General features: G+C 34.3%; 1 protein-coding gene across 1 annotated transcript; it reads right to left on the bottom strand.

Annotated features, from left to right (window-relative positions):
• Positions 1-13,074: 13,074 nt before the first annotated feature.
• Positions 13,075-17,760, bottom strand: LOC111917178 (serine/threonine-protein kinase PBL27). The gene is made up of 5 exons (XM_023912829.3): positions 17,163-17,760; positions 16,736-16,935; positions 16,442-16,631; positions 14,446-14,837; positions 13,075-14,181 (listed from the first exon to the last, which is right to left on the bottom strand). Exons 1-5 carry the CDS (start codon positions 17,290-17,292, stop codon positions 13,516-13,518), a joined length of 1,578 nt encoding a protein of 525 aa, XP_023768597.1. The 5' UTR covers positions 17,293-17,760; the 3' UTR covers positions 13,075-13,515.
• Positions 17,761-19,784: the final 2,024 nt, after the last annotated feature.

The following is a 19,784-nucleotide window of genomic DNA, read 5'->3' as shown; positions in this document are numbered from 1 at the left end:
AATGATAAGCCCCCTACAGTGTTTATGAGTCAAGTGATATTGAACAAGATATATCTTAGTTCCTAAAGAATATTATCCTGACTTTAATAATGTTCCATTGATGAGTAGCAGTTTACTAAAGCAAGTAAAAAATTTCAAGTTTCAATATAAGAAACCTATAGTTATATTGTTAATGAATTATGTACAGTATGACCCATACTGGGTCCCCATATAACTAAATAGTGTATTCTAATTATATATAACTCGGGTCAAGTAGACCTTCGAATAAATGATCCTACTCTATATCCACATCCAAACAAGGAAAATGAAGTAAAGCTAAACCACAAATTATAAGTCTATAAAACCTTAATTATATATAATTGTAATGTATACACTTAGCACTTATATATCTACTAGCAAGGGTCCTTGGTTTTCACATAGTTGGTTCTAGTATTGTAGTGCCTTAAAATAATCCTATAGTATTTTCACTTTATGTTTGGTTCTAGAGTTTTTCTGTATATAGAGTTGGTAAGTTTTAGACTTGTTGCAACACTACCATCACTCCCAAACACATGTTGGTCGTATCTCAAATAAATATAGTTGATCAAGCTATATTTATCCCAGATATGATTACATAACTGTCTAAGTTTAACTACAGTGTCCAACATCCAAATATTTTTATGTAGTTCTGACTGTGATATTGTTTCTGGTATGTATGCATGTTAGTGTACTTCTTGTAAAATACTTATATTTGAAAAGTATACTTTTATTAAGAATGTTTCAGCCCCATTGTATTTATATTTGTATATCTTTTGTGGTTTGATATACTGAGTTCACTATAAACAATGCTCTGATACCAATCTGTCACACCCCCAAACCTGAACGGCGGAAACGTTCGAGGGTGGATGACTTCATGTTTAAGTATCACAACAATTGCATAATACTAATCAAAGCACAACAACCATTGTATTAATAGAGTATAAGTTATTACACAAGTGTTCAAATCATTGTATATAGACACCAAAATGTATAGCAAAAACTAAAAGACGTGAATATATATTGCTCTGTCTTCTCAAAACTTGTGGGTGTACATGTCTACTGGTTCCCTAAGAATACAAGTGTTTTGAAAATAGAGTATCAACATTTAAGTTGGTGAGTTCATAAACATTTGTAATAGAAGTTTGTTAATTGATTCTTGAAGGTGTAAGTATGTTGTACCAGAAAATCCAATATTTTCTAATATAACTGAAAAAGTAGTGTTAATACCATAAAACGAAACGGTGTATTTGTTGTTGTACTATGTTATAGTGTAACGTAGTTTTAATTCACAATAAAACTATATAAAGACTATTTTCTACATTGTTATGTTTCCCTATATTGTAAACTAGTATGTTCTCTGTAATTGTGTATGTGCCTGGATCCACCAGCTGTAATTGTAAGTCATAGTATTGTACTTGTAAATCGTTATGTTGTAGTTTTATTATTTAATAAAACCCTTTGTTAAAGTATTCATACACTAATCGTATTGCTAATATCTTTTTGCGAGTCATTATAACCATACTAAGACCAGGAAGGCCTGATACGACATTTTTCAAGCGTCCAAAATTGTAATGACATTTGTCACCCCAGGCCTGCCGGCCTAACTGTAGCGAACAGTTTAGGTGTGGGATTTTCAGTCCCGTATGGATCTATACACATTTGTCTCGTTCTTTATTGGGAGATTCTGGTTATTACCATCAGGACTTTAATAGTACTTAAATAAGGACGTGAACGTTATCTCACAAAAACCATATCGACGGTTACGTGAAGAATAATGAAAAGTCATTTTGTAATAAATGAACTGAAAGTATGGTCCTTTTCTAGTATACTCGTTGTGTAAAGTAATTGTACGAGAGTGTTTAGTTTAGTATCGTATCTTGACTTGGTAAAATAGTGTAAGTGTTCCATAAATTATACCTATTATAGTTTATATGTTTATTTTGTTTGAAATGAAATATTCATGAGAATACCCATTTGCTCGGCATGTTACAAAGGGTATTAAATTGATTGAAGTGATTTATATATATATATATATATATATATATATATATATATATATATAATTAAAATTGAAACAGCAGTCGGACAAATAATTCTACCCTAAGCCCACATCCAAACAAGGATAAGGAAATAAAGTGAAATTATTAGTCCTAAGCCCTTTAAATCCTATATATATATATATATATATATATATATATATATATATATATATATATATATATATATATATATGTCACAACTAGGAATTCTGATGCTTTGTAAAACCCTTAACCAAGATAACATTATAGCTAAAACTTGAAAACATGTATGGTGCTTATTCAATGACAAAAAAAATTCCATCAAATACTCTATACAAACATTCAAATAGTCAACAAAAGCTTGGAAACCCTAAAAATCCCGGAGTAAGTCCATTTTGGACTAGGACTTCCTTATTGGGCCTAATGGACTAATAAGCTTCCAAATTGACTATTTTAGGCTTAGAACCCTTAAATGGGCTCTAATTGGACCCACTTTCACAAAATTTAACATTTAGGCCATAATGGGCCTAAAATAAAATAGTTTACCTAAATGGGCATTATTGGGCCATAACAACTCTAATTAGCCCTAATAGGTCATAAAACTCATCCCTTGATGTGTATTAGGCCGTGAAATTCTCTAAAAGGCAAAAACCATCAAATTGGACCCATATTATGGACTCAAGCATTAAAGGCCCAAAATTCTTTCTCTTCTCCCTCTCTCTCGGCCTAAGTAGGAAAAAAAAGAATTGTGATAAGAGTAATTAGTGAGGTGCCACCTCACTAATAACCATTAGTCCTACATGCCTAATACACAACATACACCCATGAACTCTCATTTTCCCATGCACCATCATTTCAAGCATCACTCTCTTTCTTCTTCCCTTTTCTTATCATCTCTCGGCCGAAAGACAAGAGGCACACACACACATAACTCAAAACTCTTTCTAAGTATACATTCAAGAACACTTTCCTTCCCTCCATCAAAATTTCGAGATCTAGGGCATTTCAAGGAGGTTCTTCCACAAAAATCATCATTCTAGGTAAGTTGATGCTTAGATCCATGGTTTAGCTTCTTGAATCTTTTATAAATCTCCTTATAACTCATGAAAGTTCATGATCATGCTTCTTAGAACCTATCTAAGCCAAAGTCTTCTCAAGAAGCTTTCTAGGGCCGAAAACAACATCAAACTCTTCCATTCTTTCTTCAAAACCAAAAACAACAAGCAAAGGTGAGTTCATACCCCTTTATTTTCGGTTTTCACAAGTTTTATGGGGGAGAATACAAGTAAAATGTATAGATCTATGTGTATGTGTATGTTATGTGTGATTTCATGTGTTTATGTGGTATATGTGCCAAAGAGGAAAGAAATTTTGAGATCTATAGCTCAAGGAGGAAAATAAACGCGATCAAAGATATATTACATTAAACAAGTCAAGAAAAATAACCCTCTAAGGTTATATTAAACATATTACAACATAAAGCTCATTTTTGGGCTATAATTGTCAAATAAACAAAAGTTGGGTTAAAGGTTGTCATTCATGGTTTCAAAAGGACCAAAAGGGTCAAAACAGTTAAAATAGATGTTTTTATGAATATTATGCTCTTCGAAGGACTAGAAATGTAAATTGTAGCCTAATGGGCCAATTTTTGGGCTTTTCGGCCCATAGGCCCAAAATTGCGAAAAAATGTGTTTTAAGGGGTTGAAATGGTAAATTTCTCAAAAAAGTGGGTAAAAAGGTAAATAAATCTATTTCAGGGGTTAAAATGACCTTTTTGCCAAAAAGGATCAAAAATGCAAAGTTTTTGGATTTTGGGTCAAAATTGTAAAATTTGCGAAAAGTTTGGACTTTAAATGAAAATTCTTTACTAAAGGGGCTGAAACTGCCAAAGAGTAAATTTTGGGTTAAAAACATTATTCAAATAAGTGTATGGGCCAAAAAGGTCAAGAAAATAGTTTAAGGGCCTAAAATGTCATTTTTTTTATAAAAAGGGACTAAGATTTTCATTTTTATTAAAGAATGGCTGAATAGGTCAAACCAATATTTTTGAGTCAATTGTTTTATTATTAAGATATTTTGGTCAAAAATACCAAATTATAACTTATGAAAATAGAATGAAGAATATACATATATTTTCAAATATCGTTATAAACAATCGACAAACCTCGTGTCTTTACGATTTAACAATTGTACAATCAAACTTCCGCCAATTATACTATACCTAAAACAAGTAAATATTCAAATTGTTGGGCTTAAAAGATTCTAATCATGCTTATTGGGCTTTCGTAACCCATTAACATAACTTTTGGGCCTAACAATAATAATACATGTCTATTAGGCCTCCTGTGACCCAATTACATGCTTAAGGGACCCTCAATGGCTTTTACGTGCTATTGGGCCTCAGTGGCCCATTAACATTGCTAGTAAGGTCCAAATAAATCATATGCGAAATGGGCCAACGCGTCCTTCGTAATACCCAACAGCCTTAAATAACATATGTAATTAGTAGGACCTCGTAATCCTCTTCTCCTCGTCTGTTAGGCTTACATTCAATTCAAGTAAACAAATTCAGGTCGTTAATCAATGGTAATCAAATTCGTTTGGGTTAAGTGAGTAATAATGGGCGACACCTTTAAGTGTCGGTCATAGTCTGTAGTTATAATCAAAGTCTCCTGGAGGGAGAGCGAGAGTTTGTGTATAGATCTATACGGGGGTGACTCCCCCACACCTCGGTTGTCCGCTACAGTTAGACTCGGCCAGTCTAGGGTGACAAAATCTTAAGATCAATTCAGGCGTTCAACAGAATGCCAAGACAGACGAACTAGTCATTATCATGCATGGTTATAACGACTCACATAATAAATCCAATACTATCTAAGTAATCAAGGGAATTCATAATCATTTGTTGTAGCGGTATAATAATTCGAAACAATCATACTATTTTATCGAAAAACATCAGATTTTGGGGGAAATCAACACTATTCACTTGTATTTTCAATAACTATAATGCAAAAACTTCTCATTTATACACTCTTTGAAATCATTCATGCATAAACCTATGGATCTTCACACTTTTGTATAAACAATGGTCGTTTCAGAAAATATCGGATTTTCTGGGTTTTATAAACTGCACAAAACATTTTCATAACAAACCTGCTTATGAACTCACCAACATTCCATATGTTGACGTTTTCAAAATAACTTGTATTCTCAGGTAACAGATAAGTTGAAGAACATTACCAAGTGTGTTAGGATGTTATGTTTTGAAAACTCTCAAACAATTTATGTTTTGGAAATGTAATATTTAGACAATGTACTTGATGTGAACAAGGTCAGTTGTAAAGTATTAATGGATGGTGATGTTTATGTTATGTTTCATGTATATTCATTGTGATGATATTCAATTTTAGTCACACGAGCCATCGGACATTTCCGTCGTCTGGTTCGGGGGTGTGACAATATATATATATATATATATATATATATATATATATATATATATATATATATATATACATATATATATATATATATATATATATATATATATATATATATATATATATATGATTTGAGTAAAAATATTAGTTTAAAAGGAGTTTTAAACAGTTAAATGGGTTTGACATTATTTGAAATAATTTAAATAATTTGAAACAGTTTGGAAATATTTAGAAATCATTTATATCTTGTGTTGTACTTGTATTCCCCTCCCCTTCCCCCCCCCCCCCCCCCCCTAAAACATTTAAAAATAGTAAAAACATAGGGGTATGAACTCACCTTAAGTGGGTGTTCATGTGGAGATACGGTGTAGTAGTAATGATCCTTAAGTTAAGACCAGAGCGAGTAGTCGTGTCCTAACAATAATTATCCCCTATATAGAACTCAAACTAATAAGATATCAATTTAAGTGATAAATAACACTAGAATCATGTAAGAAACACTTACAAAAAGCGTTAGATTTATCCGAAAATAGGTGTTTTCGGTTGCTTGTGTATTCTCGGTGTTCTTGGTGGAAATAAGGAGATTAGGGTGTTTTCGGTTGGTAATAAGAAGATTGGATGGTAATTTCTAAGGATATTAAGAACACTTGAAGATCTTTGACAAGATCTTATGAAGATTCAAGTGAGTTTTTGTATGATACTTGAGAGGAAAGAGGGTGATTTCACATGAGTTTTTGAGAGAAAAGGTGGTGTTTTTGGCTAAGATATGTGAGAATGAGGATGTGTTTTCGGTCTAATATATAAATATGGAAGAAATATGATGTGACACATGCATTGGAATATGTATTTTATCCTCTAGAATTGCGTGCCAAAGGATAATACCGAGGGATTTCGGTCTTGGGTCCACCGAGAACGAGGTGAGGGTTTGTTGTCCAAAGACGATTGCGGTCCAAAGGCGATTTTAGTGGGAATGATTTCGGTCCGAAGCACTTGGCGTATGCGAGGGTTTGCGGTGTTGATTTCGGTCCACACCGTAAACCGTTTTCGGTCCGAGGGTTTTGTCTTATGCGAGATTTCTCGGATTTTGATGTATTTGATTTCTTAACCAAAATACATTAATAAATATAATTTAACATATTTAAATCAAATTGTTCTAACTATTTTCCCATTGATTGACATTCGTTAATCTTTGTTGACTTCTACTGACTTTTGTTGACCTGAAATAACAAGTTGTTACAGACTTGCTGGAAAAGTCATTGTGGTATATTAGCAGCTCATTATTGGGATTCTTCTTAGTGGATTCATGTTTGTTTTATGATATGTTTTCATGTGAGTTATGTTACTGGTGATGCGAGTAGTTATAAGTCTCTTCGGTGTTTTGACTTTCGACAAATGATTATACACCTGAGCTATTTTGGGAACTTGAGTGTCATGCGAGTTTAGGTATTGACCATGGTTATGTTTGTGGGAGCAATTAGTTAGTTACGACTTTTCAGGAAGTTGTGTTTGTATTTGAGTACCTCAGTCATGATATCTGAATTTGGGATGGGTTGATCAAAATTGTTGTTGTTTTGTTTATTTATCTTCATGTCTAGATGCAGGGCTTTTGAACCAAGGGGATGTGTAGGCTAGTTTAGCCTTTATTGGTTCATATTTTTTCTTGAGTCTGTATGTGAGGTTATCGAGATCGACTGTGGATTATGGATGATGTACTCAATTATCATTGAGACGGCGTGAGACCTGGAAAACCTTGGAAGTACTGATTTTGTGAACATTCTGTCAACATCATTGATGTGTGGAGTGGCCTTGTTTTCCTTGAAATCAGTTATGATCTAGAAGTCTTCAAATTGTGATTAAGGGTTGAGTGCCTCTTGAGGTCGATTAGTTGCAGTGTGATGGTGTTCGTTTCTTCTTCGAGTCGCGTACTTTTTATTTGAGGATTAATTCAACTTCTTCGAGTCGCTTACACACGCATTGACGATAATGATTTCCGCTTTCTTGTAATTCAACTCTGATAACATAATGGTTTCAAATTAATGAATGTCAGATATGTTATTTTAAGTTGAAGGTTGTAATCAGTTAATCTATTTTCAAATCAAAAATCTCATTGAAAATTTAGGGAGTTACAGTTTCGCATGCTATATAATCCAACTAGTTTTTAAAATAACATTCCTTGTATTATTATTATTAATATGACTATATTTATAATAAGATATCTGACTATCAAGTTCAACGAAGTACATTATTACCAACTAACTATTGATCTAAAAGACCATTTGATTTACCAATGTAGCAATTGGATTAATTTGATATTTAAATAAGATCACACATCTTTTATTTCAAAACATCACTTGAATGCTTCAATATATTTACACTTGTGTTACTCACGACTATGTATAAATCCGCAAAGCATAAAACCTAAGATTAATAGTGTTTTTCTTGAGCTTTAACATCATTAAGTTGAATGGCAGGAATAGTTGGTGGCATTGCTTGATCATACCCAATACAATAACAGGTTTTCCAAATGCATACAGCATATGCATCAAAAGGACAAGGAGGTTCAATAAAATCACAGTCAGAATCTTTACTACAAGAACCATGTGCGACTTGTGGGAAGCTCGTCATACCTATTATAACAAAAAAAATATTATGTAATTAACATCTAAAACAATGAGTATTCATAACACACACACACACACACACACATATATATATATATATATATATATATATATATATATATATATATATATATATATACACACATGTTTGTGTGTCATATGCATAAGTTTATTATTTCTAAAAAAAGAATAATTAACCAGCAGCATAAATCAACATAATGACGAAAGTCATTTTCTTGAGAATTATCTCCATCTTTGCAACCAAATGTGTTTTTAATAAGAATTACTATGAAATGATGTTTATATATAGGTAGTCTATAGGTTTCATTTATCTAATATTTTTAGGTTTCATAAATCTTTGCATTTATGACCTATTTGTTATTAGGAAACGAAGTTTTCTTGAAACGGTTCTTCCATTGATGTTTGATGTTTTAATAGGTAGTTATTATCAAGACGCTTTGAATTAGATTAGCCCAACATACATAGAAATGTATCTTTTATATAGAATGATGATGGACATAACAATTAAGTATGCTATAAGAATATTTTATTTCAAAGAAAAAGTTGTTACCTTATAATAGCAACTCAAACACAACATATATGACAAGTATGGATATTTTGGGAAATTATTTTTTGAGCTACAGCTGGCTGTACACTTCGCATCCTCATCTTCCTGTTTAAGATCAATCTTTTTCGAAAAGTTTTTATGAAAATTTCTCAAATCCTTAGTTTGAGTCTGGAATCACAGGAGTGTTCATCCAAATTTCTCAAACCAGGACTTTGATACAAACTTGTAACGTCCCAAAAACCATAACTAATATTTTTTTTAAGTTATATAAAAAGTTTCCAGGAAAACAAGTCAAGAAGATCATAAGTATTAAAATACAATCATCCCAAAATTCAGAGTATCACAAAATGCGAAATCATGAAAGTTATCGAGGAGAGTGTATAGTCAAGCATTCGTTTTCCCATGATCATATAAAGTACCTAAAGCACATTTAAATCCACGCTATAAGCACGAGGCTTAGTGAGTCCCCCAAAATATCACATACATCACAACATAACAATCAGTTATGGGTTGTCAGCAACCTTGGGACTATCAGTAGTCCTAAATATCACATACATCACAACAATATAAATAGATATGGGTTATCAGCAACCCTGGGACTATATCCAGTCCTATGGGTCACAGCAACCCTATGGGTTATCAACAACCTTGTAGGTTATTAGCAGTCCTGGAGTTATCAGCAACGGAGATACACATATAATAGCAATCAACAAATAAGACTCAACTAGTCTAGCATGCACACCAATATGACATAGGTAATATAGTGAGAAGACAAGCCTCACAGATAGCAGCTAAACACATCAGCTCTCACACTGTGAAGACCAGTACAACAAGACACCTAACAGCAATAAAGAAGCACCCTCTCAGTCTACACCCTAAAACCCTTAAATTAACCAAAAGTCAACTATGGTCAAAGTCAACAGTCAACATCAACCTCAACAGGTCTCTATGTCGTGGCCACCCATAGGCCACGTCGTGGCAGCTTCTTGACAAAACAGTCAGGCAACCCCCCAGTCGCCACATCGTGACGATTAAACTGTCATGTTGTGGAAATTTAGCTTTCACATCCTAATGGATTAAGCTCTCAATCCATTAAGCCACCCTTTCAAACTTTCCAGAAAACTTCTAAGGTCTAATACAACATAAAAATTTGACATTTTTCAGTCATGCATGTCTAATGCAAGACTAATACTCAAACTAGGTCAAAATGGAGAAATAACACTAAAATCTCATACATGAAGCTCTTTACACCAACTAACTTCAGATCTAAAACATATGCCCACCAAGGGACCTCAATAATCCATAAATTTGATAAGTTTATGGAATCCATGCACTCAACTCAACCCAAATATGGGGAAAAAAAGTGGGTAGAAACCTAGATCTAGCATGATATGATGAGAAAGATAAGATCTTAAGGACTTACAAGAGTCCAGAAATAACACAAGATGATGAGGGGAGATTTTCTTACTTGAACAAAGCACCAAAGACAACTTCTTCTTCTTCAAAGCACTAAAACACCACCGAGAGCTTCACAAATTAACAATGTAGGATATGGTTTTCCTTGAGGGTGAAGGGAGGTGATGGAGGTTGAGGGTGTGCAAACCCTAGCCCTCACTTCCCTTAAATAGGGGCACAAACCCCAAAAATTAGGGTTAAGCACTCAGCGACCACCATGTTGTGACCACAATCTCATCACGTCGTGGCACACGAGGAATGATATGTGTTTTTTGTCGTGGTCATGTCGTGACATACCCTTCACCACATCGTGGCCATCATAAAATCCATATTTTAACACTTTAAATTGCCCAAAACATAATGAAACATTTACCTGAAATAGATGTTACAAGTCTTCCCTTATAATTATTTATTCTTATGCCTTAAAAGTTTATAGCAAATAAACTTTTAAAGATAAGAAACTTAGAACACTCAACGCATGCACCAAATTGCGAGAGAGAGAGAGAGAGAGGGAGAGAGAGAGAGAGAACTCTCGGATTTTAGGAGCAAAAAAAAGGAAATAATCAACCAAAAAAACTAGCCATGCATTCATTTATATATTAACTCTTAGATATGTTGCATCTTACTTGCATTAAAGGAAAGCATGAGACATATGACAAGCATGAGTGTTGCAAGACGTTGGAAAACACTCAACCTTCCACATGGGAAGCATGGTCATGGTTTTGACTAGCTTTCATGTGGGCCATGAGTGTGTTTTACTTCATCTCCTAACTAGTATGTACATCTTTTATATAATTAACTAACTTTATAAAAATAAACTCTAACTAATCCAATAAAATGTATACAACTTATAAAATCATACATTATGACTTACTAGTTCTTATTTTTCTAAAAGAAATATTATTTCCATAAATAATAATTTCTCAATTAGTTATTAAAATATTATTTTCATAAAATAATAATTTTCCAATTAAATACAAGTGTTGATAATATTTATTAATAATCACATTACTTTATTGAATTATCAATAAGTAGTAACTTGTTATAAGGTGTGAACATATAGGATTATATGTCATTAAAAAGAAAATATCATTCTATAATGACTTTTGGGCATATAGATCCTTCATTTCCTTCAGTTGTAATATTTTTTTTTATTCATATGGGGTGTTACATTCTTTTCGAACCAGCCCTATTTGCAAAAATGAAGCATATGAATGGGCATTCTTGTTTATCTTAATTACCATCATTCTTTATTGATGCTTAGTTTTCTCCATTTACCATTCCCCATTAATTGTTTTTCTTTTGCCTTCATCTTTATTAAACCATGCAACAGATGCAAATAGATTAAAATTGCCAATCTACTTACTTCTCAGGTTTCGAATCAACATCTCTTGGTCTTCTGCCCTCGTAAACCTTACAAAGGTGAATCATTTTCTGATCTTGGATAGCTCGCCACTAAGATGGACAAAGCCCCACATACCTATGGAATGCACTCCAACTATAATGAAGAAAGTAGCATACCAAGCGAGTGAAAGGTACATGCATTATCAATATGTTGGGGAAATTCAAGTTGGAGTTAGGAAAATACTTTGTGCCCAAAATGTCAGGTTATAATCAAGATAAAAACTTTTTCGACTATGTAGGATTTTTTACCATTTATGAGTCCATTAAAGAGTTTGCTAATATTATACGGAGCTCAGTGATTTGTTTGATAGGGATATCATGCCTTATTATTTTTCAATGATAGACTAGAAAATTCAACACATATGGAGTTGGACCGACGTTAAGTGCATACCCTCGATGATGTTATCACAAGTCACGACTACCAAATCAAGTTTCTTTTACACCACAATGATACAAGTGCGGGAAAAGATGAATGTCACAATAAGGAAGGCAAACAAAGAAACAAATTGTGACAAATACAACTCAAAATCATCAAAGTTGTGCTTTATATGTATCAAAATGCATTACTTGGACACAAAATTGTCGGCTAATGAAATCCATGAATGCCTTAATAGCAAAAATGGGAAACAAAAAGGACAATGAATCCCAAGTGAACATCCGTAAGATGCAATGCTTATGAGGATTGGCGAATGCACCTGTTAATAAAGAAAAGGAAGACTTGTGCCTATGATACGTCAATCTCACAGTCAACCAAAAGAATACTCCAACATTAATAAACACAAGGATCTCTCACACTTCATGGATGTTCAAGAAACCAAGAGACTAAGCATTCACTATGCATCAAGTAGAGGCACTATCAATAAGGAGTCCAATCCACAATACAATTAAAAGTTAAAACTCTTGCATACTATCTCAAAAACCAACTTAGGTATGATCTTGGGTCTTGAGGCTCATTGATACTTGTATATAGGCATAGATGTTAAGGCTTTAGAAGGGTTGTGGTGGAGATATGGATTCCCTGTGGATCGTACAGGTTCGGGAAATATATCTACCATATGTACGGGTTACAAGAAATTTAGTCTAGAATAATCCAAATAGACACTTACGAATCTTGGCACAAAAACGTAAGCCGGATTGCTAGAAAAATTCTAAGATTGCTTGAGAAGGAGGGCCGAGAAGGGTATATCACGACCTAAAGAGGAGTCGTATTTATGTTTGACAATTAGGATTTCCTTCTTTAGAATTAGTTAAGTAAATCCTATATTTAAATGCATAAACAATTGTTTCTAAAACTAACAAGATTTGTCAATCTTACCATAATCATCCACCGCCAACAGCACCACCCCATAGACTCTGCTAGAGGCGCTGCCCCTAGGACCCTGCAAGGGGGCACACAAGGGGGCACAGTCCCCTTGACCTACCGTCATTTTGCCGTACCGGTTTATAATTCGATCTTATATATGTACACTATGCACATGCCAAACATATAATATATCGAGTACAAATTATAAACCCTTAGCTCACATATTAATTTCAATAACACAAAATACTTTGTGAGACTAAAATCACCGATAATAGATACATAAAAAAACTGATAAGTGTACATGAAACATCAGAATTCGATTCAAATTGTACCCATACGGACATCTGATACAAGAGGATACATACATAGATACGCAAAAACACAAACAAAAAATCCCACCCACGAGCCACCAAGCTTTTTTTTTTTTTAACTCAAATCCATGATATAATTACGAAGGTTGCATAAACAGTCAAAGCAAATCTTAATTTTTTTTTTTTTACAAAAGTCAACACCCCTCCCAACTGCACTTCCCCTCTCTTATCTGCCACCACAATATCGTTAAACCAACATACGAAGAACAATCAGCAAGTAGAGCTAAAGTTGATCATAAGAACTCACTCTTATTTGCCAGGAAAAAAAGAAAACAGAAAAAAAAAAAAACACATGTAACCACCAACCTTCAACCCCATCACTCATTTGTAGCATCAAAACTACCACCACCACCGCCACCGCCGCCGCTACCACTACCACCACCACTAGTTGTGTTTGTTCTCTTTCTGTCTCTCCAATTCTCCCCCCAAACTTTAGCCTCGGCCACCGCCCGCTCCCTCTCAAGATCCCGATTCCGGCCTCTGCTACTGGTATTCGCCGGACTGTTCCTCTGAGAATCAGAATCCTCCACCACCCCCCATTTCCGGCCAGAGCCACCACCACCATTACTGCTTTCACCATCCGCAAGATCAGCACCACGGGTGTTGATCTCTCTCAAAGACTCCCTCTTTCTGTAATCAGGTGAGTTCTTGTAAGTGGAAGGTGAACCATGGGCCCGAGGCATGGAGTCATCAAGACCACCATCACTGGGGTTCCTCCGGTCAGCTCGGCTCCTGGGTGTACCGGAGCCGCTGCCTCTGGCACTTCTCTCGGCTCGAGCCGCTTCAGGGTCGTAGGGTTGAGAGGCTAAGTATGTTAAAGCAGTCACAACATCACCAATCAGAGGTCTTGTTGCAGCTTGTTCTTGTAAACACATTGCTGCAACTGCAAGTGCTTGGTAAAGTCCCCTCACTGGATAACGCCCTTGCAATAATGGATCCGCCATTTTTGGAAACTTCCTCCTATCCTTGAAAAGTGGTCGTGCCTACAATTTTTGGATAAATACGTCAAACACATTAATTCTTAATACATTAAGCCAGGTTTTTTTTGGCTTAACCAATTAAGTTGTTCTATCCAGATTAAGTAAAAAAGAAACATCCTTCTATAGCCAACCAAATTAAGTGCTTAACCCATTAAGCAAAAAAGAAATAACCTCTCAAAGTCCCATGCAGTACAACCTGTTTTGTCATGTCATGTCATGTAACAAACGGGGCCCACAGGAAGGAGAGTAATATGAGTTATGACTTACCCAAGCAACAAGATTGTGTTCTCCAGGAGCACGGGTATTGTCGATGGCTTTTCTTCCAGTTATAAGTTCAAGGAAGACAACACCGAAGCTGTAAACATCGGATTTCAAGGTGAGCTGACCTGTCATGGCATATTCAGGAGCACAGTAGCCATATGTGCCCATCACCCTGGTGGAGACATGTGTTTTATCGCCAACTGGACCGAGTTTTGCAAGACCAAAATCAGATAATTTAGGGTGGTATCCTTCATCAAGAAGAATGTTGGATGATTTTAAGTCTCTGTATATGACTGGAGGATTTGCTTTGTCATGTAGATATTCTAAACCTTTTGCTGCACCAGCAGCAATTTTCATTCTTGTGTTCCAGTCTAAAGGTTCTTTGTCTGGTGGAAGATCTAGAGAAAAAAAAAAAACATAACTGTAAGTTCTAAGTAAGTATGTTTATTATATGCATATGATCATTATTGATGAAGCTTAATGAGAATAATCAAACATGGTCTTTTTGATCAACATTTTGGTTTTATGCAACAATATTAAACTATCTGCAAAAGTTCAAAAGTTAACAAGATACAACAATCATCCCAAAACATTTACAGATATACTTTGCAAATGATTTAGTATCGTTGATGTTTTGAACTAACATTAGCACATGGTTTAGGAATGTTGTTGTGTTAAACATAAATATTGATGAGATGCTCAAGAAAGTCAAAGTGTAATTAACTAAAGAAAAAAGTGGGGTACTTTCTACTTTGAGATAAGTGAGACAAATAGAAAAGTATGTTGCTATTTCATGACCATATCTCCAGAAACTAAGGCTGACAAATAGAAAATTTTAGGATGAATATGAAGAAGAGAAGCTGCAAAAAGCAAGTCATGGTAACATATGTCCTCAAAAGCAGACCACATATGACTATTCAATATATAATTCTTGTAAATAGTACAATACTCTCACACATGTCTATAAAGTGAACAACAGTTTGATTGTTTGGTAATTTATTAACAGAAAAATGATTATCAATATATAACTTAAATAAGACTTAGGGTAGAGCTAGTTTCTTCTCTAGGTCTGCTATTCAACTAAATGAAACCAAAAGATCTTTAAAAATAGTCAAAATCACCATGAACTCAAGGAAAAGCAATGGAATCGGATTATCATATATAGTCTCTAAATAAAGGAAAGAAAATTACGAAATCAGCAACTTTAGTAGCCGATTAAGTCATCAATGAGAATATGCATACATAACAAGTGAGGTACTTATTACCTAAGCAATGAGATAGCCTAACACAAGCAACTCACAAAAACAACAATAATTGACAAATGGAAATCAAGGGTCAACAAAACATATATATCTTCAGTTGGTCAAACAGAACAACAACTGGTTGATGGCTATTTTTGTCAAAGGTGAGCTTTTTGTGGAAGAGTGCAATAGATTTGGTAAATCCTTAAATAGTTCTATGTTGCCTAAAATGATTGCTAGTGGTCTGATTATGGTGCAAGGCCCTGTTTCTATTTTTTCCAATTAAGTGTTGTATAGATAAAAATATGCTTTAAATTTTGTGAGAAAATCACGGCAAATTTGGGGAAATGGAAGAAAAAAAGAAAGGCAACTTTGTAAAAAGTAAGGGACAAATGGGAAAAAACCTCTTTTTCTAACTTTTCATTATTTCTGCATTAAGTAAAAAAAGAAACATATATAGCTTATACAGGACTAAGTCCACCTGTCCCCATCGATTCCATTAAGTCAAAAAGGAACAACACTTGAACAGGCTTTTCCTTCTTATTATTAAGGCTTTAGGCTCTAATACAATGTAAAGAGTGATTCTAGAAAAGCTACAATGTGATCAACATTCCAAACCCTTGTAACTGGAATTTTCAGTTTCCATTAATCCATCCATTCAACCTACTGTGATTTGTGAAAGCCAAGATCAAAGGGAAACACTTGATAAAGGTACTAACATTGATGGATTTCAAAATAGTGAGAGAAATGAGAAATCTAACCGTGTAAATGATCTTCAAGTGATCCCAAAGGCATAAACTCATAAACTAGGAGGCGTTGATCTCCATCTGCACAATAACCTATCAAATTCACAAGATTTGGGTGATGTAACAGGCTAAGCATAAGAACCTCCACCAAAAACTCTCTATTCCCTTGAAGACCATTTCTATCAAGCTGCTTCACAGCAACTACCTGCAAAGTAAACAACTTCTTTTCAGAATGCCGACAACAAGAACAAACCATTCAACATTTAAACATGTTATAAAAAAGACATGATTTTTTTTTTTCAAAATCACCTGTCCTGTGCTATCCAAACGACCTTTGTAAACACGCCCAAAACCACCTTCTCCTAACATAGACTCAGGGCGAAAGTTCTTTGTTGCTGCAGCAAGCTCACGAAAAGTAAACGTTTGTGCTGCAATGTTTGCTGTTTGTCCATCTTTTGTAACCATCTGGTCCTTCTTAGGATCCAAACTAACACGGGATTTTGATTTTCCTATAACAATGATGGAATTAGACATCCCCAAATTTTCAAGCAGATCTTTGGAGATACATTCTTAAACAGAACCATTGTTTCGAACCAATTCAGAATCTTGTTGAGACCCAGCTCATCGAATCAAAAAACTAATCGACTCAACAGATCAGACTAGAAATTGAAGATGAATAGAAGAAGAAAGAATACATAAAGAAGGAGAATTCGAAGATGGGAAAGTGTTTTATTACCTGAACTAACCCTACTGACATGATGAGATTGATGAGGAGCCGAACCTTCTTTCCCAATATCCTTTTTAGACACTTCCTTTACACCATTTCCTTCTTTGTTTGATGAATCAAAGCATGGAAAACACCCCATGCCAAAAACAAACGAACCCACAAATTATATCTGATGGGTTTCTATATCCCCAGCCTATAATCTATACATAGGAAATTATACAAATTAACTATCTTTCAGCCTAGAGGAATCGAAATCGAAATCGAAAACGTTCTCTCTCTTCTCTCTCACTAGGATTGCGAATGAAAGATTGGAGGCCATGAGCTAACTCATGAGTGACCGATCAACAGTAACTTATTTCTCACCCAAAAAAAGCAGATCAACAAATCGAAGAAACTGAGGAAAAAGAAGGGAAAGAAAAATAAATTAAAGAAATATAATAATAATATCCTGTATATGGGCTGTGAAGAAAGAAGAAAGGGGTGGAAATAGAATCATCTTGTAAGTGAAAACTGAAAAGGATGGGTTTTTTGTAAATTTGGAGCGGTTAAGAGAGAATTAGGTGAGGTTGATTTTGGTGTAATGTTGTCGAAATCTACGGACATAAACAGTGTGGAGTGTGGTTTTGTTTTTGGGTATTTCTTTCGCATCTCTTTTTGTCTCTCGGAATACGAGCAAATTACGGGTTCGGGTCATCATTAACGGCTCCGGTCCGATGGTCTTTGTGTTGGGTGGTGGGGTGGGTCCCACACGGTATGTGCTTTCACACTTTGTATTGCTCACCATACATTCACTTTAGTTTTAACCATGCTTCAAACCTTATCTCGTTCCGTTTAAATTTCATTTGACAAAATTGTAGGAATGGTCCGTCTCGTTTCAAAAAAGTCATAATTTTAATATAATTTTATATTTTAAAGTAAATTACATATTTGGTCCTTATGTTTTTCCCAAGTTTATCCTATCGATCTTATTATTGAATTTTTAACATGACTATCCATGTGATTTGCAATTGTTGCAAAATTCTGTCTGTATTGGTCTATTAAAGGCCAGTACAATGACTTTTATACCTCTTCTTTTTTTTTCTCTATTTTATTGACAATTTCTATTAATACTAATGCGGGGACCATTTCTAAAATAGTTTAAAGAAACACTAAAAAAATATTATTCTAGTCACTGACTCCCATCAAATTGGAGGAAACCACATCACTATATTTTTTTCTCTCTAGCTTTCAACATCTCTGTGGTTGGCAGTTATAGCTCCAACGCTTCGGCACCGCCCTGGAATCCACACCCTCTTTAACCACCAACATCTTGAAGCAAATTTGTCTTCCTCTCCCATTAAAACTTGTCGATTATCTATGTATCTTTCACCTCCTATAACTGCGACTCTGGTCACCAAAACCTACCTCCCATATCTCTTTCTTTCTTCTTTCGACTTCAGGTTGGTAGGTTTTCAATTTTGGGTTGCAATTTACGGATAAATCGGTTTTGGTTTTCAAGTTTGTTCATGAGTGTTAGGTTGTAAATAATTTAATTTATGGTTTTCATATTCATATTTGGGTAATTGGTGGTTATGGTGGTGGGACTCGTGACGCTGAAAGATGGTGGTGTTCATAATTTGATAATTGGTTGTTTTCATATTTTTTAGGTATATTTTTCAGTTTTTTCTTTGTTTTAGAGCTAAAAATGGTGAACGATTGTGGTGGTCAAATGAACACAATACTAGTGGTGGTATTTGTGATAGTGGTGACGGTGGTGATGTTGGTGATGATTGAATCTTAAATGTCAAACTGATCGGTAACTATAGTTTATATTTTATGATTTTTATAAATTTAAATAGAAAACTATGGTGGTGGTGGTGATTAGTGGTTATGGTGGTGGGGATGGTGGCGACATTCATGAATTCAGTGGTTGTGGTGGTGGAGTTGATGTTTGTTAGAAATGATGATAATTAGTGATGGTGGTGGTTGTAAATGATGTTGGATGGTGATAGTGATTAGTGGCGGTTGGTGGTTGATGGTTAGCGGTGACGATAGTATGTTGGATGGTGATGAACAAACATGGTAGCAAATAAATCGGAAACAAAAAAATAACAAAAATATTGAATAGAAGGAAAATACTTGCATTCTAAAAAAAACTAACAACTTTGTTTTTAATTTTAACGATTTAAGGACCATCGGTAAATAAATGCAAACCATAGAGATGAATAATATAAAAAATTCAATAGTTAGACCAACAGTATAAATTTTGGTAAAGCACATGAACTATTACATCAATCGTGTTAGCTTATGGTTTTATTTTGTTACATGGTTAGTCTTTCTGTCGTTAAATCTAATTTTTGACCTATTTTTTTTTAATAATCATTTTGCATTTAGACCAAATTTGAAAAAAAAAATAAGAAAAAGAAGAAGAAAAATGCAATAAAAATTGTTTATGTAATTTGTTTGATTTATTTTGTAAAACGGCAAAGTAACTAACTTATTTTTAAATAATCACATATGTTTTCATCGATATTTAAGCTCATGACTTCTCATATGAAAGTCACTCCATATGGCTAGACGGTTAGGCCATTACCTTTGATATGTAATTTGCTTGATGCTTTGATTTTTTTCTTCATTCTAGATTACATTCCT

This window comes from Lactuca sativa, chromosome 3, assembly GCF_002870075.4.
Source record: "Lactuca sativa cultivar Salinas chromosome 3, Lsat_Salinas_v11, whole genome shotgun sequence".
NCBI classification, from domain to species: domain Eukaryota; kingdom Viridiplantae; phylum Streptophyta; class Magnoliopsida; order Asterales; family Asteraceae; genus Lactuca; species Lactuca sativa.
The sequence above is the reverse complement of the archived record's forward strand: the minus strand, read 5'-3'. Positions and strand labels throughout refer to the sequence as shown.